This window comes from Falco peregrinus, chromosome 12, assembly GCF_023634155.1.
Source record: "Falco peregrinus isolate bFalPer1 chromosome 12, bFalPer1.pri, whole genome shotgun sequence".
Lineage (NCBI taxonomy): Eukaryota > Metazoa > Chordata > Aves > Falconiformes > Falconidae > Falco > Falco peregrinus.
This window is the reverse complement of record NC_073732.1, coordinates 4,911,879-4,937,738: the sequence shown is the minus strand read 5'-3', so window position 1 is coordinate 4,937,738 and position 25,860 is coordinate 4,911,879. Positions and strand designations below refer to the sequence as shown.

The window sequence follows — 25,860 nt, the reverse complement described above, 5'->3', positions numbered from 1 at the left end:
ACTTGCAGGCTTACCTTGGGCTAGTTTGTGAGTAGAAGGGGCACACCTGAATAACTAAAGAGTATCCTCTTTGCATTTGTCCTGTATAGGATTGCAGTTGCTAGCAGTGCTGGCTGTCTCCAGAAAGAGTAAGGGATGAGGCCTCTTAATCATTTTCCTTTTCTAGGCTATCACAAAGGCGCTGCGCTGTGGCATCACCCCCTAAGTCAGGCTGATACCACGTGCTGCCGTTGAGCCATATGCTTTGAATGCAGCGTGCCAAATACCGAATGTATATGCGTGGAATATTCGTCATTGCTGCACCCACATGGCCTTGTGGACTTAAAATGCATCCTAATTTGTTCATGAGTTTTACAGCATGCTAAACTTCCATGATCCCCAGTACATGCTATGTGCCTCACTCACTGATTTTAATCACCAGACAATTCCTCTTTTAAAACTCTTTTAGAATATATCAGCAGTACTCTCACTATTCTTTTCTATCCCTGAACTCTGGATTTTACAGAAACTGAGAAGTAGACCAGTGTCCCTTATGATTGCTTCTGGGGAAATATGTGAAGAAGTTAAGTGAATGTTAAAAAGAGCCACTTTGGATCTGCCACGGTGTGCGCAGCGGTACAGCAGGCAATGTGCCTTGCCCTGCTGGTCTTTTCCTCCTGTTGGTCTCTCCAGGTCGCTGTTTACACGCTCCATACTCATCAAATACAACAAATGTTTTCGGTGCTGAGAGCACTGGTCTCTGTCAAAGCAAAGATGGATGGCTTTCCAGGCTGAACAGACATCTTCTGGGAATTTGTTTTAGAGGGGTTATTATTTTTTTTCATATTGGAGGAAGAAATTTATATCTTCTGACAGTAGTCTCCTGAGGGACTCTCCTTTACTGATACTTCAGTGTTGTCCTTTGATGTAATAATCCTGTATTGCATAGTCTGTCACTCAGACTCGATGAAGTTGGGCTTCTGGTGCAGAGGAATAGAATACAAACAAAGCTGAAAATAAAAATAATTTAGATCTACAAGACAGAGATAACAGCTATGCCTAAACTTAAAGGAAGATGCTACTGCACAGAACCATTCATGATGAATGTGAAAATAAACCAGTAGCTTGATTTCGCAGAACTATAATCTAAACTGACAGATTTTGTGTCTACACTTCATCCAGGCTATGTCATCAGCCAACTTAAAATACATAGATACTTAAAGTAGCCCTTTCATTGAGTGGTGGTTTCATTTTTTTTTATTTTTTTTTTAATATAGCTCAACCACATCCTGCTCTGTAGCAGTTTTCTCTTAGGGGAAGGTAATCTGTTTGTAAATATGGGTGGATTGTTTTTGTTTTCCTTGGAACTTCATTTGGAAACGGGATAAGGGTACTAAGACTACCAGCCCATAGGAAAATTCGTGTTGCTTTGTTCAAAAGATCAAATTTTGAGGTATAAGAGTAAAGCTCATAGCCAAAAAATGGGCTGCAAAGATAGACAAATCAGCTTGGTTAAATTGTCAGGGAAAGGAGAAGCTGAACATTAGATTCATCATCCTAAGTGAACATGCATCAGCTATAAGACCTTTGGAAAATCAGGTTAATTTAAATTTAACTTCTAAATTGGCAAGTTGTTAATGGAAGAATTCCTTTGCCCATTTGCTTTAGTTCATAGGAACTGTGGTTTCCAGACACTGAAGGACCAAATAATTGTGTAACATCCTTCAGAGTATTTAAGGGTAAAGGTAATTTTATACTTTGAGCAATTTTGAAAGCTAGGTGGCATGGGGCTTGGGTTCATTCTTTCCCCCTGCCCCTCTGTTGGATACAGTGTAGCTGGAGAGATGTTTGGAAAACTGGAACATGTTTCTGGAATTGTGAACCTGGAGTCTAAAGCAAGTTAGTTGTATTTTTTTAGCTGCTTTGGAAAAGCTAAGGATCGGGAAGTAGTAAACGTACGGTTTCTGTTCAGAAACAAAGTGTTTTCCTATTCTCGTTGGTGGCATATGGAATCTAAATAAGAAACAATTCATAAATGGAAACAATAACAGCAATATGGTGGAATTAAATGTTTTAGATTTTGGATAATCACAGGAAAAGTTGACACATCTGCCTTTAAGTGAAAGGATTATTGTGTTTGTTTTATAAGTTCAAACAACTGATAGAGAATTGCAGGTTTGTCGACCGATGCTGTGCGCTAGAACACCCAGACAGAGCTGCTCTGGAAGACACTGTCCTGATTTTAGCCCATTGTGATTTTGTAAGTTACACCACTAATGTCAAATTTTCAAAGATTACTTTGCTTCAGCTACCTCTCTTGAAGAATGTCCCTTTTCTGGCATGTGCCTTAGGTGGAGCTGCATGTGACTGTACCCTCTATGTACTGGTCAAAAGATCAATAGGGTTGTTTTAGGTAATGTGACTTCTGAAGAGGCTGCATCTTCTCTTATCTTTTTAAGAGACCTTGTTCAGTTTGGTCACTGCTTGATCAGCAGCACTCTTTTATTAGTTAGTATTGAGATTACGTGGCTGTCTGTGTGATTATACTTTTGCCATTTAATTTTACCACCACCAGCTGGGGATGGGTTCAACTTTTAAACCAGTCTCCAAAACTTCCAAAATACTGTGTGTTGCATCCAGTGATCTGTAAGTGGCAATGTGTCATTTTGAATTCATAGTTCCAAATGCACACTTAGCATCTCAGGTTCGTGATTTCTGAAATGCTGATCTTACCAATTCTGCTATTCTTATTTCCTTGTTGAAGCCAGCAGTAAACATTCCAAGTAATGAATTTAACTACTAAAGGCATCCTGACCAATGTGACCTTGCCAGAATGCTTTCTCCTTTTAAAGGGATGATTAATAATGGCTTTGAATTGAATAATTGATGTATTCCAAGAGGAATAATGTTTTCCTTGGAAGAGTTTTCTTGCTATAGGGTGAGATTGCATCTGACACATTCAGCTATAATTCAGACCTGAAGCTGAATGTTGTGAAAACACTCCAAAATAAGGTATCTTCTCACACCAGTTTCCTAGGAAACTTAAAATTATTGAACGTGAAGTGTCTTCCCCCCGCCCCCCCCCCCCCCCCCCCGATATTTGAAAATGTATTGAGATGCATCAATCAACAGGCTCAGTATGTCAAACTTAATTCTTTAAATTTGATTTGCAGTAATATATCATATCTGCACCCTCAGATTCCCAGGGAGCAAATGCTTCACAGCAGGCAGCTCTGTTCCCACTACAGTATGAACAGTATCAAATGTATAAGGCTGTAAGACCTGTTGTTGAGTTCTTAAATATATTTCATAAGAATATTGCTGTCCTTGTACAGTTTGAAATTATTTTGGTGCAGAGTCTTTCATTTATATATGACTGGCAGGGAAGTCTGGAGGTCCTGGGGAGGAGAGGTGGTGACAGCTGACTGCTGCAGGAGCTGGTGTGAAGCACACCCCCAGCCCTGCAATGAGGGCAAGAGACTGCACCATCCTCTCATCCAGGTCACCTCTGTGCTCCAGCTGCCACCTTCCATCAGTTTGTAGAGCTGGTCTTCAACACAGGTGATGTAGCAGTACTGTGTATTAAATAAAACCAGTCAGTCATGGGGTTTTTTTGCTGGACTCTGGCAGCAAAGTTTACACTCACAGAACTGTAAACGTGCAATGTTCTGAATGCGTTTGAAATTTCTGCCTTGTCTGTCCATGAGGTCCCTCTAAACAGAGCTAATGTGGCACCCTCCTATTCCGCACCCATCTTCCAGTGGAGATGCTCTTGTGTCTTTGTCTACTCAGAACACAAAGACTGGATTACATTTGGCCACGGTCAGCGTATCCCCTCTAGCTTGCTCAGAGCTGATCTCCCAAATTTGTTCTGAATAAGGCCAAAGAAGAATCACCCTGACTAACTTGGAGCCTGACTTTGCCTCCTTTGTGTAGGGTTGTGTGATTCAAATATATGCTGCAAAGAGCCTGATCTCTTGGATGTCGTGACAGTTGTAGTCAAATAATATTAATTTCCTGTTTTCCCTTCAGAAATATTTGGTAGCTTGATCTCAGGGATTTTCTTAGAACTCGGATTAAAACATAAATAGGGACAGAGGGATTTCCTAAAGGTAAAGCAGTTTTACTGGTATATTTAATGAAAAAAACGTACCCCCAGTATGAAACGAGATCTGTTGTGTTTTACGTGAAGACTGGTCATTCAAAATAACGTCAACAAAACAGTCTTGCTGCCCCTTGAGACTTATACTTGATAATGCACAAGAGCAATTGAAAGTCTTCTCATGGCATTCATTTTTAATTACTTCTGTGGTACAAGGTCATAGATATAAGCCACTTGTCAGCCTGGATAGCTTCACAAAGATAAAGACTAGATTTATAGCATTATGCAGAATTCTGGGAAAAAACAAAGGTCACATTTTTCAAATTTAAGTGTTCAAAGTTAGCCTCTTAAATCAGCCTTCAGACGCTTATATAAACAGCCTGCTTTTCCAAAGTGCCAGGCAGTGGCTCTTTGTGCTGACTTTGCTGGAAACAGTATTTTGCCCAGTGCCTCTGTGTTATTTGTTGAATCAGCGAGCCAGCTATAGGCTTGCAGGTCCTCTTCCAGGTTCTGCTGTTAAATAGCTTTGTCTTAAAGGTGGCTGCATTGTCAAAAGCTTTTAAATTATTATCAAGACAATTCTTCATTCTTAATTTTCAAGCTGTAACGTGGGTTACTCCATTATAAGAAAGACCCATGTCTCCCTGCTCCAGGTTTGACTGTCATGAAAATAGCGTAAGGAAGTTGATGTTTTCATGCCAAGTTGGCATGACTGGGTGCAACGTTTTAAAGACTTTTGTAGTACGAATTGTTTGACTTCCTAGTGAGAGTTCTTAAAAATGACCGTAACCATTCTTAACACCGTGTTCTCTTCCAGACTAGTAGTTAAAGCTTAGTGTACAGTGGAAATGTCTTTTTCTAGACTGCGATTTAAGACTAAACAAAACTGTATGCTTTTTGGCAACAAAATCTTTAGCAAAGACTTAGCTTCCGAGCTCTTGGTCTTCTGAGGGTGTACTTGGATGTAAAGACATAATAAAAGCATAGAATATTTGGAAATATAAAGCAAACAGAATTTCCTACAGCATGTTTACATTATTTTCTTCGTCTAATAAAGTAACAGGTACAAGAATGGAGGCACTGTGAGGTCAATGATGGCTTGAGTTTCTAACACTGTCCTCTGAATTCTCTTAGGAAGTTGTTTTAGAGGTGAAGCAAGCATCATAGCTAAATCAATATAATTAAAACAGACGAGGATAGCATGAGATTTGGGAGATAACAGCAACTGCATTAAGAAAACTCCAATTAAGTCCCTGGAAAGTAGCTGCAGAGGTAGGAAGAATAACAATCCCTGAGAGAATAGGGGGGAACATTTTCTGTTTAAGGACTTTGTTTGAGGACTGGTGATGAATAAAAGCATTGCTTATGTCCAAATTATTTGAGGCTTTTTTGTTTGCTTTCTGGAGGAGAAAAAAAAAGGATTAAAACACAGAGTTTGAGTATGAACCTGGGCTTTGGTTCAGATGAACTCAGACTAAGTAATGGCAGAGTGGTGAGGCTCAGTAGCAGTTTAAGATAGTGTGACTCCTTTTGTTTGTGTGTTCGTATACTTGTGCAAGCAAAGATGAGAGAAGCCCAAAGGTGACCTTTAGAAGTGATGCCACATGTAACTGCACTGAAGTAGTGGCAGGTGTTGACATCATGTAGAGGAATCTGTGGGAATGATCTTTTAAGAAAGCGGTGTGTCTTTTTTTGCCAGATTGCTGATCTTCCAAGTTGTGGGAAGTGCTTGTAAGGTTTTGAAAAGCTGGAACAGCTGCTCTGCTAAAAATAAATAAATAAATGCCTGAAATCTTATTGACGAAGCCCTTTCAAATTCATGTTTGTCAGGCTTGTCAGCTGCACTAACACTCTTTGTTGTTGCTTTTACCTCCTGTGTTTGCTGAAGTAGGTGTTGTTCACTGTAAATAACTATTGTTCTGGTTTTCTGGCTCATTTGCCTGAATTTCCTCTGTTGTTACACTTTTGGGTAAGAATGAGTGGGTGTGGAGACACAGACATGGTGTTTCCATCTTTGCAGGTGAGCTCAAAGCTCATACGAGGATACTGTTGATCTGAATTGACTCTGATCATGCTCTGCTAGACACTGTCAGATAAGTTGTTTCCCAACCAGCAGCCTGTCAGTATTTTGGTCGGCAGTTGTCCGATGAAGGGACAGTTTTGTTGATGATGTTTTTCACTTCAAGGGAGGGGAATTTGGTCTGGGTTTGATTTTTTTTTTTTTTTTTTTTTTTTTTTTTTTTTTTACTTCAAGGCATAGCAGGCCCAAGACTAAGCAGCAGAGTTAAATGGACAGGTAAAAATTCAGCATGAGTTTGGAATGTCAGTGTTTGTTACCTGTTGGAAACAAGAAACACAATCATTTTAGTCTTCCATGGAGGAAACTTTCAAAAAAATATGATGGATTGTTTCATCTACACCCACCCATCTCCCAACTTCCTTACATAGCAGCTGTGTCAATGAATAAGACTTCTTGTTGGAGCAGTAAATGACATGCCAGATATTCCAACCGGTATATCCTACCAAGGATACAGTAAAGAATGTGCCTGGATACTAGAGGGGATTTGTCTGCTAGTTTTCATTTGCTATGATTGATTTAATGTTTAGATTGTGATAGGGCTTAAAGGACTGAACTAGAATTTGTCCATCATGTTCAACATTGTCCAGACGTAAAGCAAACAGCATTTCCAAAGATATCCATCTGAAAAATGAGAGCAAACAAATTGGTATGGATGAGTAATCAGACCTGAGCAAATAAACAACCAATACGTATCGCAGAGGGACATGCCTGCTTTTTTCCAAGTCAGTAGCTGTGACGGGAACACAGCCAGTGAATTAATAGTTTGTATGCAGTACAACAGCAGGGCTTTTCAATGAAGGATCAGGCTTTGGGTCAAGAAAGTACATTTATGTGATTTCCTATCTTTTATTTTCCCATCGTTTCCACTCTTCAAATCTAGTTAAACTGCTCCCCCTCTTCTCTCCCACTCACAACATCACTCAACAAGTAAGGAAGGGACTGGGGGCAGCTCGCTGCCGCATGTCTGCCAAGGCAAAGGCAGACCAAGCTGCAAGAGCGTAGCAAGTGGTAACGTGGGAGTCAGAGCTGCAGAGCCATTCATAATCCACATCTCTCTTCCCCATAATTATCTTCGCTACCCAAGAGAGCTGAGAACTCCCTTAAGCCTCCCTGCAAGTCATTTAGATTCTAATTGGGATTTAAAAACTCTTGAAACCTGAGTGGGTGGCTCAGTGCATTATTGCTGATGAATGTTACCCTGGGTGATGCACCCAGCAGACCCACAAAGGACCTGCGCTCAGCTTTCCGTTGAAGGACTGTCTCGTTTTTGTTCTTGAGTGCAGATTTGCTCTTTGCCTCAGCTAATTAGGAGCTGGTTTCATTCACAACAGCAATTCCATTTGTGGCATTATACCAAAATTTTAATTTAATTTTATGTTGAATCCTTTCCCTTCTTCGTGTTTCTTTAAAATGGAGGTGATCCATCTTGCTTTCTCCACTTAAATGTTTTCTGCCTCTCCTCCCCATTGTGTTATTTTATTTTTTCTCAATGATTCACTGAACACAGTTTCATTAACTGCTCAGCAACATCCCTGTGAGGACCTTGGCTCTCTAAGGCTTGACTTTGCAGACCCATATCCTTGGCTGGTTTTTTGTTGGTGTGTGTCCGTATCTGTGTCCATCCCCCCCCATGAAGCTCATACTAACTGGTCAGTATCCTTGGCTGGTTTTTTGTTGGTGTGTGTCCGTATCTGTGTCCATCCCCCACCATGAAGCTCATACTAACTGGTCATTGTTCCCTTGTTGCTAATTCCCTGCCAGACTTCCTCTTCCTGTTAAACTGGCCCACAACCATAAGCAGAATGATGTGAGAGGGTCCATCAGCACAGTAAAGAGGTGGAGAATTGCACTGCTGGGGCAGAACTGGGATGACATCACTCTGATGGATTTTACTGTGGCAGCTGCATAGGGACCTCCATACCATATATCAAGCAGCTGATAAATGAAGCACGTAATTCAGAACAGGACTGATGGAGGCTGCAGCCCTACTGTGGCAGCAATTTCTAAGGAAGAGGAGGGGTTAGCAATTTAGAATGGGTGGAGGGGCTCTTTTCACCTGGGCAACGTAGTCTGGATTGAGTTTCCCCACCCCATGCACTCCTTTCATTTGTTTATCATCTTAAATCTCTTGAGCTACTCCCTTCACCAGCTGCAGTGTGCTTTCCTGTGGGCGCTGCACATAACCACAGCAATCTCTGCTCAGTGAGGCAGAGAGGGAATGATGTTGTTAGCTCTGAATTAATTTGCTCTGTGAGTGTAAATCTGGCTCCTACTGTTATTTTGGTGAATTATTTTAAATGTAAATGCTACAGAGACAAATTAAATGTGTAGATGTGGTACTGACAAAGCACACTTGAAAGAGAGACACTTCAAATACACAAAAGTTGTTCCCTTTGTCATTAATATAATGTGCTTTTAATAAACTATGGATGCTCTTGGCTTTCAGAGCTGTCTGATCATCATGGATTCCTGTCCCAGACTTACTCCTAAAAGCTGTAGGCTGTAAGTCAAGTGAAAACAGATAATCAAAATCTTGGGGAAACTGCCTCTAGCCCATTTTCCTTCACTCCTGGGTCATCGCTCGGGCTTCTGACCCAGGCATATGGCTGGAGCTCCTCGCCAGCAGGAGGCTACTGGGGTTTATTCCAGCTGCAACATAAACCTATGTGACTGAGAGATCCCTGTTAAGAGGCTGTGCTAGATCTGGGGCTGCAGTGCCCAGCTGCTCTGAGGAAACTGTTCTAAAAACTTACTCTGTGTTTCTCCAGTGAGAGGGTGGCTTTTTTGGTGTGTGTGTGTGTTGGGTTTGGTTTTTTTTTTTGGTTTGGTTTTGGTTTGGTTTTTTGCCAACAACAACTTGTATTCACTAATTCCTGGCACTTGCAATGTATGAAGCAGGTCTGTCCTTTGAGAAAGAAGAGGAACTCGGGCATGGCAAATAGTATTACCTGTACTAGGTGACACTAGTCTTAAGTGAACTCTGGTCTATGGTTAATACTCGTTTCAGTCTGTGACCTTCAGTAGATGATCTAATTCCAACTTCTTTTGGTTTCCCACCAGTTAGATGAACAACACAAGGCTTCTCTCATTTTTCCCTCTCCACCAGCTTCTGATGGTTATGAAGATTGGGGCTGTCCCAGTGTAGTCCAGCTGTTCTCCAGTGTCAGATAGGCTCGATTGTGGCTTCCAACACTGAACATCCTACCATATGGGCAGCCGCCTATATGCATTTCAAATCATCCAACCCTGCCTACAAGCAGGGTGCAGCAGGCAGGCCGCTTCTAGCGGTACAGCCATGGTTTCTGCTGTGGCCGTTGCATGGCTTGTGTCTCACTGTGGGCACAGAGTGCTCTTCTGTGTAAAACCACAGAGCTGGTAACGGCTCCAGTGGCTCTCTGGTGAGATGGAGAGCTCTGTAACTGTGTGGGAGAAGCACCTCTAAGGGTTGCTTTTCCATGCTCCCCTTCAGCAAGGTGGGGGCACAAGCAGAGCCCAGCCAGGACCATTCCCACTGGTGACTGCCTGCATCCCAAACCTGTAGGAAAGTGCAAGGGTGGACACATACACCTTCTTCTTCTGGACCATTTTGGACAAGCTTTATTTGATTTTTACACAATCCTTCCCTCTTGTTTTTCTGACTATCCTTCAGTGTAGCCTGTCTCAGTGCTACCTGCTCAGGTTTGAACGCAGACCACCTGTGCCAGTTGCTCTTTTCAGTGCCGTTTTTTGTATGACTTTTGCTGCTTCATATCCTCAAGATAGCTCTTTGTGGAGTTGGGCTCTTGGCACCTTATTCTCTATTCAGATGCGTAAAGAAAGGTTTGTGCAGCATTCTTTTGTGAGCTACTGTTGCTAGAATTATCCGTCTGCTTTTGTACTTCAATGACATAAATCCCAAGCTTGGGCTTTGACTAACAACAGTATAAAGCAGGGTTTTAATACTTGCACAGAAGGTTGTAGTACTAAATGTTGGTGACAACCCCTCCCTGTGTTCCTATGTATGGGATTTGTTGCCGTATTTAGTGAAATCTATCAGGACAGCCGTATAAAATATGGAGAAATCTGCTTGAGCTAATTGGATGCTTGGCATTATTCTCTGCCAGAACGTTGTTTTTTGGTGTTGCCTGATTGCCAGGGACAGGTCAGATCAGTGGTTTCGGAGAGACGCGGAGGGGCCAGCTGTGACCGTACCGGTGGATTTCAGTGTTAAACAGAGAATGAACATTTGGGGCAGCGGGAATGAGGCATCCAAGTCAGCTACTGTGCAGCTTAATAGTTGTCTGTCTGACTAGTCCTGTGCTGTTGAGGAAGCTGAAAGACTATTTCAGCAATCTCTGCTAACTTGTCTTTAAAGATTTTTGTACAGTGCTTGCTTCTTTGCTGCTTGACCTAGTTTATGCTGTGCATGTTGGGTCAGTACCTACATTAAAAGCCTTCATTCTCCTACTTCCATGATGGATTTCTAGTGCATTGGGTCACAGTTCCAGACTACTGTTTTATTTATTTAGTTGTAATCATGTCTCCCATGTAAGCTGCTTTAGAGCAAATTCTTATTTTTCATTGGTCTTATTCTTCCCTGGAACATTAGTTAGTTTGGGAAAACATGTAATGGCTATCTTGGGCTGTTCTTCATCAAGAATTGAAAACTTCCATATGACTATGAACTGCATTTTTTTGGTGAAATATGCCCATGAGGACTTTTCTGCCAGGAAAACTAATCCAAAATGCAGTAGCAGGTTTTGAGACTGCAGAAAATTGATGAGCTTGGTAAGATCAGGGAAGAAAAACAGATCTCTAGTAAAAGAAAACACAGCTTTCAAGGCACTTAGCAGAGGTATAGAGCATTTTAAGTAACACAGATAAATAACTCTCTGGAGCTTTTGCTTTTTCATCTAAGCAGAGATCAGAGAACAAATAGCAAAATGTGAGGGGGAAAAGCAAAAGCTTTAAAGATGTCAATGAACATTTTTTCAAGCTGAAAATTACTCTTAGCAGTGAAAATAGCAGAAGATGCATAAGGCAAGAGCGATGAAGCCGTGCAGAAAATAAGGGGAAAGAATGAGATCAGAGGGATACAAAGAAAGTTTGGAATTAAGTGACTACAAAATCCCTTCTTATAAATGATTTATTTTTGTTTGTGCTTGAAAAATGTTTCTAGTTTGTTTCTGTTGCTGTACTAATTCACTGAAAGCTGTTTGTCGCTGTCAGACAAATGTTTTTCAGACAGTGTATGAGCAAAAAGCGATACTTTAATGCTCTTTTAAAAAAAAAATTAAAAAAAATAAGTGCAAACTATGGTAATTCTGCATAAAACTATAATCAGTGGCATTCCATATGGCTTTGAGTTTTATATTAATGGGACAGGTCTTGGCCCCAGAACTGCTTTATATGCAATCTATACTACTGGCATGTATTTGGTAGCGAATTTCTGTATAATGATATTACATGTCAGAGCAAAGCTGAAAGAATAAGTGATGTTTCACAAAAATCAAGCAAAGCTGAATGAAAGTTACACACTTCCACAGAATATTCTGCTTTTATTATAACATCATATGCACCTCCATGTCCTGAACCACCATTAACATTGCATGGAGCTGATTTAGACAATGAATAAGTCTTTAGTATGTTATCTGTATTTATTGATTTGAAAGCGTAAACAATCAAGTATTTTGTTAAAAAATAGCTCATATTCCAGTCATTTTGATGTCAAGTTACTGCACTGAACTGATAGCTGCTACACTGAATTTATACCTTGCCATGTTATTGGAAGTAATCAAGTGATGGTGATGTGCCCTTAACAAAACATTGTGTCGTGAAAATATTGATGTGGACAATCTTTGCAGGTCTTGCTGTAACCTCTGACAGCACTTTATTTTGTTACTGGGAAGCTTTGGTTTCAGGTAATAATAAGCTAACAAACCCTTAGGTGCTTTTCTTGGCCTGCTGACACAGTTACATTTGTAAGATGCATTTGCATTATGGAGTGAAATGGGGACTCAAGAACAGGCTTATGTGTCCCCAGGCTCCAGTGCTTTTCCTATCCAAGCTGTATAAGATCAAGCTCAAAGGTGGCTTTTTTTCCACCTCTTTGGCAAAAATTTTGAGCATGACATCACGTGTAAGTTGGACAGCTCAGACTGTCACCAGGGGTGTTGACAGCAGTATCTTTCTTTCCACTTGGTTCAGTTCTACTACTGCAGCTGTGTCACATCCATTAAACTAAAATTACTAGTTAAATCAGCTGTTCTCTGCATTGTGGTCATGTTAGCTATTTCATGCAACAGAAATCTTTGTGAAGCCCCCTTCTTCATCATGGACACTGTTGTCCTAGCAGGTGCTAATCCAGATGAATATGTCAGCAAATGTTTTCTTTAAGCATTGACATTTTTCACTGATTTTGAGAACAGAAAGTTTATGCTCAAGTAGCCTGTACAGGTCAACCTGCCACTGAAGGGTATTTGCTAATGCCTTGAGGAGACCTCAGGGAAAGGTTCCTGCCTATGAAACAGATGAAGTGCAGTTTTCTTCTGTGTAAGGAGTATAAATGCCATATTTTTAATTCTCTCAGGCTTATGCTTTTACTTTGAGACTTCAGTGTTTGTTCTAGCTACAGACTGCTAATCCTCTGTTAGCTGCAGCTTGTTCAGGGCTGTGATGAGCAGAATGGCCCTCCTGTGGTAAAACTGGATACTTCTGTAGCAAACACCCTTCTAAGCCACAAAAAGGGTTCTCAAATTAAATAAACATGTGGACATTAAGGAAGGGGAATGCTTTTCCCAAGGGCTGAGAGTTTCCTTGGCCTGATAGGATTTGATAAATGGTAGTTATCAAGGTATGAACTGGCAGACATGAGCTTGTTCCCTAGTTAAGTTTCCTATCAGCGCAGCAATGTCATAATGAAGTCATTGTTTGTGTCGTCTTTGCCCTGCCCCTTTTCTCCAAGCCTATTTTCTTATTCTTCATCTTTTCTTTGCAACATACAGCAGTTGTTGAACATTTTAAAATCGTACTTCCCAGTCTAGAAAACGACACAATCATTTATCATAACAAAACACAAATGGAGAAAAATTCTCTGAAAAATGGGCATGAACGAGGCTGGAATTGTGCCTTGAAATTGCTTATCTAGTTTCCTTGTCTTTTTTTTTATAGCCTCCCTCACCCCAGCCAGGCTCGTATGATCAATGCAGTGTTGCTAAGGATCTTGTGGTCTATAGCAATTTGTCCTTTTTTTGTTGTTGCAGTGATTGCTGATGGGGCACTGGACAAGACAGCTCTAACAGATGATGTGGGAAGCGAGGAGGACCTCTATGAGGACTTTCGGAGCTCGAACCACCGCTACGGCCACCCTGGGGGAGGTGGAGAGCAGCTTGCCATCAATGAGGTATTGCACTGGCTGGTTTCTGACAGGCAGGATAAGGAAGGATCTTGTGAACCATAAGAGAGCTCAACAACTGAACTGATAATGGTAAAGGGCGTGGGGCTTCAAATTTGCTGTGGGTACCACTTAAAACTGGGTAATGACGGAGTCTGGGCCTTCCATCAGGGTGCTGTCCCTAACAGCAGAGGACAACGATGTAAGGTAATGCAGAGCCACAGGTCCTGAGCAGGTAACTCTCCTCTTAGGTGTTTTTGGATGGGAAGTTTGAAACTATGAATGAGCAGCCTGGTCAGGGCTGGTGTGAGACTTGAAATGTGGTGTACTGAGGGCATAAAGGAAATGCTGAGGGGGGAAAAACACACAAAAAAACCCCCAAACAAACACCAAAAGCAACTGGTGTGCGTACCTCTTCATAGGTAGGTGGAAGGGTTCTAAGCTCAATGTAGCCTTGGTTTTCACTGCTTCTTCCTGTTCCCCAGTAAATTCAGGATGTGAGAGATGCCTTTTTAGTCAGCACTTTTAGCTATTTTATTTTATAGTGCTGACACTGATTAACTTGAGATCAGCAATTTAAAATTGTACTACTTAGTTTAACTGATGTGATGAGCAACATATTAACAGGATTTAAGATGTTGGGTGGTTTTTTTGCAAAAATACAGTGGCTTTGTCTAATGTGTTAGAACTGGCATCCTGTTACATGCACAATGCTTTTTTGTTGGGGTGAACTAATAAGCTTTTTCATTAGAAGAGTGGAGCGTGTTCACCATGTGAGTGATCTCTTGCACTCTTACACCTTCTTTCTTTCTTCCCTACACTGTTACCTTTACATGACCTTCACAAGATGAGAAGGCAAGGATAAAAGATGTAGTATATTTCCTTGTGGCTAAGCTGTAACTGAAACTGTTGACTGAGGGTCTGTGCCTGTGTGTTTGATCTATACAGCAGTGGTGCTTCTGGGGTCTGCAAAAGCTCCAGAAAGCTGCACAGTGAGGATAACAGCTTTTCTTCAAAAACAACAGCAGCAAATGCGCTTCTAGCAGTTTTCCTGCTCCTAGAGCCCAGAATCCCTGATTACACAGCCCCGTGTGCCTGGGGTAAGGAAGAGACTTGCTATATTTTCTTCCCCTACTGGTTATGTCCGGGGGTTGTCAAACTATGGCCAGAGCTTTTTGATTTAACCTCAGCTCTTTTGGGCTGTTGTCACTGGTAAGCAAATGCCGGTAGAACACCAGAAAATCTTGAGTTGCATTCTTCTGCATTTACTTGGTGTGTTGTGAGTGTCCCAGGCACCACAGGAGTCATTCCCACTGGGAGTGTGCGAGGAGGATTTTGCTTCTCTCCCATGCAGGTGCTTGCCTTGGTAAGTCTTCTTAGTGTCTCATCAAACAGAACATCCTCTGGATTTTTCTTTCCTTTTTTTTTTTAAAGGAAAAGGCAAAATATTTTATTTTTTTAAAGTGCGTCTTTACAAATCTTTGAAGTCAGGGGAAAAAATTAACTTGCTAGTGGGTCTATATATCCATCAGTCATCTTCCGGGCTTTCTCTTTCATCATCCATTATTATTGAGAGCAATTGTTCTTTTTTTCTTACAAGTTCATTTTATTAGAGTAAAATTCCATCATTTAACTCCTAATCAGGAAAGCAAATGGATGTGCCCAAAGCAGGTGTAATTTGATTAGTCTTTGAAGGGTATGCGGGGTTTTGTTGGCCAGTTGACTGGAAGAGAAAAGATTATTTTTGGCTTGTTCCCTAGAAGCTTGCCTGTTCAGGGGCCAACAAAGCTGTAAGAATAGGCAGCACATTATTTACTTTGTCAACTGGTTCCTACGGGTAATTAATCCATCACTTAGCTTCACTGAGCCTTAGCAAAGTGCTTTCCTGCACAACCACTTCCTGGAACAAAAGACTACAGTAAAATACAAAATCTCTTGAGGTGAAATACTAAATCTGTGAGGGAGGGATTCTGCATGAACAGACATCTTAAGTGTTGGAATTGAAATATCTCAAATAACTGGCAGACGGACAGGCTTGTTTTCGTCTTCCCTGCTGGACCAAAAGCTGGGTGTTGATTCATCTTGAGTGTTTTCTATAGTAGTGCTAGGAGTGATGGGGGGGGAAGATAGCAATGTCCAATCATTTAGTAGCGTTTTGTGAGTAGTCTTCTCTTTGTTTTATTGTATTCCAAATTGTCTTTTATTGGTCATGGATAAGGAAACTATGGTAACTGCACTATTCTTAGCCTTCTTGTAAGAAGCAGCTTTCAAATAAACAGAGAAGGTTGAAATATATTTTTAAGGCATTTGGCAGACAAAGTGTTGCATTAAAAAACAAACCACCCGACCACTGAGTTTTAGCTCATTTTGGATCAAGAGAAAATGGTTATGAAATAAGAAAGAAACCTTTCACAGAACTAGAATAATTTATTGGCAAGAAGACTAGAGGGATCAAAGAAAGCTGGGAAGGCTGTATAGAGCCCACCTAAGAAGATCAGCATGAGGGTGTGTAATAGCCAAGAAAAATCAATCAAAAAGTAATAATAAGGGTTTGGGATGAGAAAGAGGCGGGGGAAGCAATTTTCTTGGGGCATCTGTTTGACATTCTTGATGCTCATGAAAAGAGATTTTTGTGTTTAGATTGTACTTGGTGGAGTTTACTTTGTGTTTGTTCCAGATAAAGACCCTATCCTTGTATCTTTTTGCTTCCACAGTATAATTAGGTAAAACGCGGCAAGAGAAAAATCTATATGGCCAATGCATTGTGGTTCTGTCTTACGTATAGGGCAGACATAGATTCAAGCATCATGAAACGTGTTATATGTTAGACTGAAGTTGAGGACGTGAGGGATTATGTATATAAAAAGCCTGCCTGGCCAGCTCTCGAGTGATCGTGGTGATAACGAGGAGAGCTATACTGCTTATCAAGTGTGAGTAGGGTTAGGTAGGCCTGACTGTGGAAATACCTGATGCGTGCAAAGGGTTTGTTCTGTCCTGCTGTGCAGGGGGGTCTGCGTGGCGCTCTGCGCCAGAAGAAGCACTGTTGCAGTTCAACATGTGGGGCATTTAGCCCCATGCAGCCCCAGGTGAACAGTGCTGTCCCTGGCTTGTGAAAGCCAAGCACTACATGTTTGCAAAATAACAGCAAGACTCCCTGTTTTTTCCTTATCTCTTACATCTCTGATAAGTTCGGAATTTGGTATGCGAAGTCTTGTTCCTGGGGAACTGCACAACTCGTTGGCTTCAACAGGCCAGGATTTTATCTTAAGATGTAACACCATTGCCTTACGTTTTAAAGTTACAATCCTGTAGTATGTTACAGATGTTTGTGCGCTAACCAGTGCTTGTTGACAACATGCAATTAAGCTAATTGGTTCCAGCATAAACGTTTCTGATTTAACAAAGTAATTCATACAGAGGAATGCTCAGGAAGTGGCACAAACGATACATCTGCCATGTACCAAAAGCGACAGATACTGTGGCAGTCCTCGTTTTGTCTTGCTGAGCAGGGTACAACTGAGGCTCTTGAGTCTCTAAAGCATGATTATTGTGCTAAACTCTTTGATCACTCACTGGGAAGTTGTTCTAGGCTCACCCAGTGCTCCTCCAAGCACAGCCAAATTTAAATAAGAGAGGCATACGCACACTGGTTTGTGGTTTTTTATATGTACACTGGTTTGTGTTTTTTTTATTTAGTTGGTGTGGTTTTTTTAAACAGCAACAAAGCAACTACCCCCCCTCCCCCAAAAAAAAAACCCAAAAAACAACCACAAAACCCAAACCTCATAAAATGTTAATGCAGATGAGATCAGAACATATTTTAGTTTTGTTAAGTGTGAATAAAATCCTTCATAGCATTTTTCACATTATCTATGTTCCAATTAATGGAAATCTGTTTTGTATTACATGAGGACAAATTTCAAAAGACAGAAAAATTTAAAATAGTGCCATAAAATGTTATCATCCCCCTTTTTTAAAAAAGTACGGAATAGGTTGAAAAAGCTATGGTCACGACAGATTCCCAGACTGAAAACAGAACTAGAATTATTGATCATATGGAAGCAATATATAACGTTCCTGTGTCATCTGGGAAAGGAGATTTATTACCACTTTTATATCTTAATGTGAGTATATTGCTCTCCCAACTGATACTAAAGCAAATAGAAAGCAGTTAACAAATACATCCCCACCATACCTCCCCTTAGTTTTTTTTTTTTTTCGTTTTTTTTTTATCCAGAGGGCTTAATTCCTGCCTTTGTGTCTTACGTATTTCTGCAACCAAGGTTGACAACTGTGGTCCAGAAGCAGCAATTGTGATTTATTTGCAGAATACTGTATAAAGCTCAGTGCTGTCAAGGACAAGAAATAATGTTCCCCAATGGACATAAATCTTTACTGAATCCTCGTTTTTGGTCCCAAGTGCTTGCATGATTTTGTATAGGAATCCGGTGCGAACAGAGTATGGAGTCAGAACTGTAACTTCTTTTACTGCCTGATGGATTTAGTTTTCACAGTTCTCAGGTCTGCAAACTTCTAAGGTTATTTCAGAGGGCTTTTTCAATGGATTTAAAGCAAATCAGTATATTCAAATACTTGATAGCAATTATGTCTCATCAAACATAAGGATCAGGAGCTAAGTGGTCCCAGGGGTTGCCAGAGCCGTATTTCTACTTTCTACCAGGGGCAGCTGTTGCTTCTCCAAGGCACTTTCTTGTGCCCTTGTCAGCGTTAGGATTTGGTCATCCCCTGAGCAAGGGAACCTCCCCCAGCAGGCTGAAGACGAAGAGAGGGTGATGGAAGCCAGTGGAGCTCGCTCAGCGCTGGAGATTATCTTCATCTGAGGAAGGACTATCTTGCAAGTGAATGCGGGGTTTTTTTGGAGAGCTGGGAGGAATGGGGTAAACTTGCATACTTGCAGTCATGCAGTGAGCTCTTAGCAGTCCAAGTGCTTGTTCACACACACACGTGCAAAGTGTAGGTAGGTAGCTCCTATGCCATGCTACAGTCTCTAGCATACAAACAGACCACCAGCAGGAGTTCAATCCACACAGAGTATTTCTAAAAAATGTATCATTTTTCTGCTAGACCCATGCTTTTTCTAAATAGCCCTATTAATCTAATACACATTAGGAACAAAAAAAAAAACCAACAACAAACCCAACCCCAGGCTTAGCTTAGTTCTTGGGGCAAGAACAGCACATTGGAAGTCTTTCACAGTTTTAACTCCTAAATAAAAATGCTGAGGTGTTACAGTGGAAGGGGGCCTGCAGGTGCATAAGGGAATGATTGAGTTTATGGAGTTGGTCTTGAATGGACCTAACTCCTCCTTCCAGGAGCCAAGCTGAAGAAGCAGAACAGGAGAGGTAGCATCTGTGTCTCACCTCTTTCTGGACCACAGATGTGTCCCCACACACATACCAACATGTTTAAAGAGGGGAAAGTACTGCTGAAATTTTCATCTGTGGCTGTAAACCAGACCTAAATACACCACTCAAAGGAAATAACTGGAGACAGCATGGTGGTTTTGGAGTTCTTACACCAGTCCTGCCAGCCGTTAAATTGTAAAAAAGTTTCTGTTAACGCTTGTTAATGATAGTTTGTGAGTATTAGGGGACTCAATAACATCTGTTGTTTGCTGGAATTAAATGTGTTCCCAGTTACTGGGGTGTAGAGAGAGGCTTGGCCCCACAAATAGTTTTCCCTTTGGAAAAAAAAATGATCCAACAATATTTTAACTCCTGAAGTTACTTGTGCCAAGCCATTTCGAAGTCTGCATGTATTTTATCCAGTGCATCTGTGGCTTCCTAAAAATGTCACCTGCTCCCCACCACCTAAAGAAAACATGGCCTGTCTACTGATGCTATCACAAGAGGTGGTTGTCTCTTTATGGTGAAGGTTGCAACCAACTTCCAGTGCTTCGGCAACCTGTTAAAAGAGCTCTTTTAATCTGTACCAGTGGTGGTGTATATTGTAGGGCTAAGGGTTGGGTTTGCAGAAGGCCTTGGCTTCCTGCCTGCCACTTGTAGCACGTGAGGACCATCTACCAAGGCGCCACTGAGATCTTAAAATCCTTGCTTTGCTGCACCTGAGTTAGTGTGGCAGGCAGGCAGTCCCCCTCTGTGCTCCTGATGGTCCCTGCCTGCTGAGGGCTCGCGTGTGCACCTAACGCAGGCTTTTTCACCTGTCACCCTTCAGCCAATGTTGCCTGCAGGACGTGCCTGCAGAGTAGACACGCTACATCAGGCCTGTGCAGTGACAGCCAAGGATAACGCGTGAGCAGGTGAAGATGAGTGATTTCACCATTCGTGTGTGCAGTGGGAGCCTTGCTTTCAAACCTGCCCTCTGTCTGATGCAGAGGAGGAACTTGCCCCCATCCATGATGTATCTCACTAGCTATCCTTGGGTCCTTGGGATCTCCTTGCTGGGCTTTCAGGGATCCTTGGTTTGGAACCTAACTCTCCACGGCTGTTCGGTGGGAGGAAGAGCATTAGAAGCACTGCAATATTTTCACCCCATCTATAGATTGGTCTTTAGAAGTATAGCATAAACTTCAGTTAATCCTGCTTGAAATGGTAGCCTGACAGCATGCAGACAAGTGTGTTTTGCAGAATCTTGCTGTTACAACTCACTCTGCATATGTCTTGATTTAAAAAGTAGTTTTGGGGTTGTACATGCCCCAGTTTGTTAGTTCGAGAAACACCTGTGATGGATAACAGCACAATAACAAAGTGGGTATTGGAGTACAAAGATTTGCTGAGACAAGGGGATAAAGAAGGAATGTGACAAGAGTAGGAATGTTGGGTAAAGGTTAGTGCAGAGGTTACTACAGGTTTAAGTGTTTGCATAGAGACAGAGGAGTGAACATATCTGGTTTTATACCATACTTGTGCCTTGGGTTCCTCTCCGCATGGTTTTGATATCAAAACATTTTTTTGATTCGTTCTTCTCTCTCCAAATCCTGATTGAGAGCAGCTCCTCTCTGAAAAGTTTTCTTTTCTTTTCCTAATCCCCAGAAGACATTTGAACCTTGTGGTGGAAAAATAAAATCCATCCTGACTCTTCTGGCCCTTCAGAGAGCACTGTTAATCCCTCAAAAGATCTTCCCGGTCAGCTTCAGCCCTAGGCTGTGACCAGGGCCCCTTGTCCTACACCCAGAAAACTGGCGGCAGGGTTAGCAAGTTCAGCCACGCTTTAATGCAGCGAAGGCCTTGGTGTATTCCTTGCAGTTTTATATCGCCACTCTGATAAAAGCAGCAAAACTGTGGGAGCTGTAGCGGAAAGAAAGAACAGCAAGAACAACCAAGTTGCTGAAGCGCCAACCCAGCTTTTCCTGAGGCTCATGGAAAGACTCCCCCTCCCTCCGGGGCGCATGGGGCCAGCCCTTGCTCATGCCCTGGGAGAGCCGTTGGGTGCCGGTCAGTCCTACGCCTGCTCCTTGCAGCAAAGTGAGGAAATGTTACTTGCATTAACCCCACTACTCCCACGCTGGAGCACACGCGCGCTGCATGGGCGGGCAAACAGAACAGCCTTTGTCCCTTTGTCCCTAGCAGCGTGGGACTGCCTGGCACACCTCCGTGTGGCACATACTTGTCTGGCAGATCTGCACGGAGTTGCACAGTGTAATCAGGGCCTCAGAGGACAGGAGCAGAGCTGTGCTGCTTTACAGCGGTTGAATGTAAAGTGCAGCTTGCTTCTTGAAGTTTTGGGTTGAGGGACAGGTGCAGTTGTTGGGGCCAGTGGCCTAGAAAGGTGTGATGGGGGTTATTTGTTTCAATCCTACTTCCAGCTGGCTTTATAATCTTTAGAGAAGTTCCTGCTTCTGGCTATTCCACTGACTTGCCACTGGCGAGTCTTCCTGTCTGTGGGTTTTGTGAAAAGGAAGCAGGCCACTTGAGCTATCCAACATGGACCGAATGTCCTGCTTTTTCACCTTCCTCTGTCCCTAATGGATGCTTTGCTAGTAAAGCAGGGGGACACCTTGTTCATTTACTATTGCGGTTACCAATTTCCCATCCTTGCCTTGCTGATCACCTTGACAGTCACTTACCAAGTTTGCTTCTGACCTGTATCTTATCTTAGGTTGTTACTGATTTCTTGGTCAATGGCGCAGGCTCTTGGAGAAGAGCCCATCAAGACTCGTTCTTCAAGGGTGTGGTGTTCTGCTGCATTTTTTCCTGCCTGTTGGCTATAACAGGGGTGTCAGGAAAAGGTGGCCTCAGAAGGCTACTTGACCATGTAAAACTTCTGCCCTGCTTTTCTGTTGCATAGGACAAAAAATAAGCCTACTATACACAGCTTATGTATGTCTTTTACCCTCTCATAGCTTTCTCTTGCTTGTACTCCATGGAACTCGTTGTTCTCCCAGCCCTCCTATGGCTCCTTTAATTCCATCAGAGGACAATGAAGGAGGATTCTCAAATTAACATTATTACATGCCAGCTTGGAAGAACTTTACAAAGCTGTTACTTGTGAGCAGTTTTCTTGTTTTCTACATGTGCAAGACTGGTATATTCTGTAAGAGGTGAGGAGGCTGAACAGTCAGAGAAGTGTCATAACACTGCTTTGCAACCAAAGGCATTTTTTGTTTAAGATGACAGTTAAAGGAACCCTGTACTCACATTTTATAATGTGTGGGCTCAACAGACTATGCCAGACAGCCTAAAGCTACATGGCTTTTTTGAAAACTCCTGTATAGTCAGAACGAAAGGAGTCTTATGGTCTAGAAATAACCAAGAGATAAAGCTTGCCCTTGTTCCCCCCTGCCCTGACAGCCACCTCTCTTAAGGACTCTTAACAGGAATTATGTTTTAGTGTTTTGATTGTGGGGGGGTTCAGCTCTGTACATTATACATCTTGCTCTACCCCTTGTTAGTCACCACGTAGATCTTGTCATTCACCTTGCATGGTTATTCATTCCCTTTTCCTCACCCACTTTACCTGTTTTCACTGGCTTCATTTTATCTTTCTCTGACCTCAGCTGCCTCAGGTCCCACAACTCTACTTGCGCCTGCTCCTTCTTTCCTTTCCCTGACTTTTCTCAGAGTATTTCTCTGCCTCTGTTTCTCCCTTATTTCTCTGTTCCGGCCCGCATAATGCCCGAATGAAGACCATTCCTTGTCTTTCTGTGTTATCCATGGCTGTCAGATTTTCAGTTCAAAAACAGGATAGCTAAAAAAAACACATTAAAATAATTTCTAGGACCTCCTGAACACCTCCTCCCTCATTCACTAAGGATGTCATTGCCATCCTGTCTGTTCCTCAGCTCTGTAATAAGAGTGTCATCTTCTGTTTTGACCCCTTTCTAGCTATTGCATTGAAGCTGTTAATCTTGCCAGGTCTCCAAGATGTGGCATTTCCTTTCCTATCCCTCTGTCTTGCCATATATACCATTCAGCCTATCTTTATTTCAGAGCACCATTAATACAGCAGCCTTTGTTCTGCCTGTGTCCAATCTTGTATTGACAAGATCCGTTTTCCTAGGCTGCTGCGTGGACCATGTGAGCCTGTCTTTGCTTCTCTCTACTTGTTCCTTGCTCCACAACATCTATCATAACATGCTTTGGTTTTTTTCCCAGACCATTCCTGTCTGTATCCCTTGCCTGCTATCTGTCATCCAGTATTGAGAGAGAATTTTTGTACCTTCAGTCAAACCAAATGCATGCCCAGCACTAGTCAAACCCACCCTGGAAACGTGTCATCTTCTGTGTACGATGCTGGAAGCTCCGTTGCCTCAGCTCACACAAGCGCGTGGGATGTGTTGTGTTGGTACATGGCTCACAGCAGCAACACGGTTCTTCTGACACGGGAGCTCTAGGCCATGGCAATAATCCCCAGCTGCTTCCAACATGTTAATAGTTACTGTTCTTGAAAATAAAACTTGCTTTAGGAGGACTTGAAAGATTTTCTAGCTTTAGTAGAGTGTGAAAGCAAAAGACTGGTTGCTAAGCAGATTGTCTTTTTTTTTTTAATTGTTGTCAGGGGTGGTCCATCTAAATGGCTGTTTTTCTTGTAGCGTACCAGTGTGGCCATGCCTTAATCTGTGCACCACACAAAGAAACTGTCATGCCAATTTTCTTCCCATTGATGATTATCTCGTAAATCTTAGTAGTCAAGGAAGAGAACAACTTGTAACGTTTTGGCAGTATTGCATGATTACACTGGCCAGGGAAGTACTAGCTGTAAAAGCTGTGTGGGCTTAAACCATGCAGTGCTAGCTAAGGAAACATGCAGTGGGGGTAACTGTGCTCTAGTATCACAGTGTAAAATTCATTACATTACATTACAGTGTAAAATACTGTAAAATTCAGAACAAACTGTGGGCCTTTGACAGGTCGTTTTCCATTTTAGAAATATACGATCAGTTGCAGTTTAAGAAGCTGTACTTGTTCTGATGTTTTCTGTCCGTGGCTCAGTAGTGAATGACATGCTTTTGGGAGATGTTGGCTACAGTTGTTACTGAGGGTTAATTCAGTGCCTAACAGGGTTTGGTACTTGCTTTGTTTGGATTCTGGACAATATGTGATAGGTTATTTGGCATTAAGGAAACTTAGTTTTCGATGGATTGATTGCAGGTAGCAGTGCTTGCCCCTCCCAATTTCATTCTCAGCCCTTGCTTTCAGTTGCTGAACTGAGTAGAAATTTGTCTATTGAACACCAACTCAGAACCTGGATTGTTTTTGGAAAGATGCATTTGAAATAGTTTGATTACCCCAGTGTTATGAGGTAGAAGTATCACCCAATTAAATAAATAAATAGGAGCTTCTTCTCCAAGAAGCTCTTCAACAGCTCTGTGTTACAAAAAGGGCAGTAATAATTTGGTGATTTTTATTTCAAAGGAAGCTTAAAGGGGGGGAAAAAACCTGGTCATATGGATCTAGGTGAAATTTGTTACTTTGGCTGTTGAATTGTTGATTTCCTCGGGTACTGAACATGTTCTTTTCTGTAGTTCTGTATACACAGCATCCAAACAGGCAGTGATGCCAACTGGATGGATAGGGAAGTCTGTGTCTGTGTCTTCACTGGTCTAAAAAGAGAGAGTAATGCTACCTCAGGAGATACCCTATTTAGGAACATCTTAGGAAAACTTGTAAAGTAGTCAGTATTTGCATGCTCGGTGTTGTGTTTGCATGATATGCAAAGCTCTGCTGAACAGAGCAGGCAAACACCCCATGGAGCTGCCTGGCTGCTCTCTCCAAGCTCCGTGCCTGGAGCAGGGAGCCAGGTAGTGCAGCTGGGTCAAAAAGTATGTGTCTGTGTATCAGATGGGCCTAATCCAGGCTCAATCCTAGCACTTCTTCTGTCTTTCTTACTTGTTAATGCTTTGACACATTTTTTTACCTTGTTGGAGAGAAGGTGTTGATAAATGACCCAGTGGGGGTGTTCCTTTTTTTTGCCTCGTGATTTTGAGAGCACAGTTTATTTGTACTACAATACCAGTGCATCCTTGGCTTTAAGAGGAGTTGAATTGTCTTGTGTGCCTTGTAGCAAGCACGTGCCTGTTTGTGCTAAGACAAGTGTAGGAAGTCCTGGAAATGTGCATTAGCATGCTATCTAGCTTACTGCTCGGAGCCTTGCTTTCCAAGCCTGCTCTTTTGTGAGAGAAGGGAAAGGTGCTGCTGGTGAGGCTGGTCCCCTCTGTGGGGCTGGTCCCCTCTGTAGGGCTGCCCCCCCCCCGACCTTGCTCTGGGGCACGTGCACTTTGCCGTCCCAGTGCACTGGATATAACGTCACTGCTTGTCTCCCTAGGTAGTTCTTTGCCTGTTCTACTGAAGCACCCGTGCTGCTTATTGCAGTTGTTGATTTTTCACGTTGATGTGCATGTGCCTTTCGGCTCCCAGTTCAGCTGCTACAATATTGAAACGGCTTTTTTCATTGGCAGAAAGTGGGTTTGTCTGTGCGCTCCTGGCCTCTAAAAGCTGGCACCTAAAACAGCCCTCCAAAGCTTAGGCCCCATTGCATGTATAAGCAAGGTGACAAGGGCTGGACAATAATTAGTATTGTTTGCTTTATCTAATATTAGACTGGGGATTCTTGAATAATGTACTCTCTGAAGGCGTGGTCACTGACTGCAGCACGACTCCGTGTGTGATCAGGCCTGCGAGGCTGCGCTGCACTCGCCACTTGCACTATCTGAGTGACAGTGTTATACCCTGGGTGCAGTCCTGGCTGAGGATGGCTCTTAGAGAAACGATTGCAAGTAAATTATTACAATTGCAAATCAGATTCCTACAAATATCGTGCAACACTTACTTGAAATATGCTTCCTCACTGATAGTTATACAAAGTCTCGCCCTACTACAAGCCACAGGGTAAAACCTTCAGCTGTTT

The 25,860-nt window shown here is 42.2% G+C and overlaps 1 protein-coding gene across 4 annotated transcripts in view; it reads left to right on the top strand.

The window, feature by feature from the left end:
• The window catches only part of ARHGEF4 (Rho guanine nucleotide exchange factor 4), a 228,568-nt gene that overhangs the window by 168,919 nt on the left and 33,789 nt on the right, over window positions 1-25,860 (top strand). For all 4 annotated transcript variants that reach the window (XM_027779548.2, XM_027779546.2, XM_027779547.2 and 1 more), the window contains one exon: window positions 13,403-13,542. In XM_027779548.2, coding sequence (XP_027635349.2) covers window positions 13,403-13,542 — 140 coding nt within the window. The remainder of the gene's footprint in view (window positions 1-13,402; window positions 13,543-25,860) is intronic.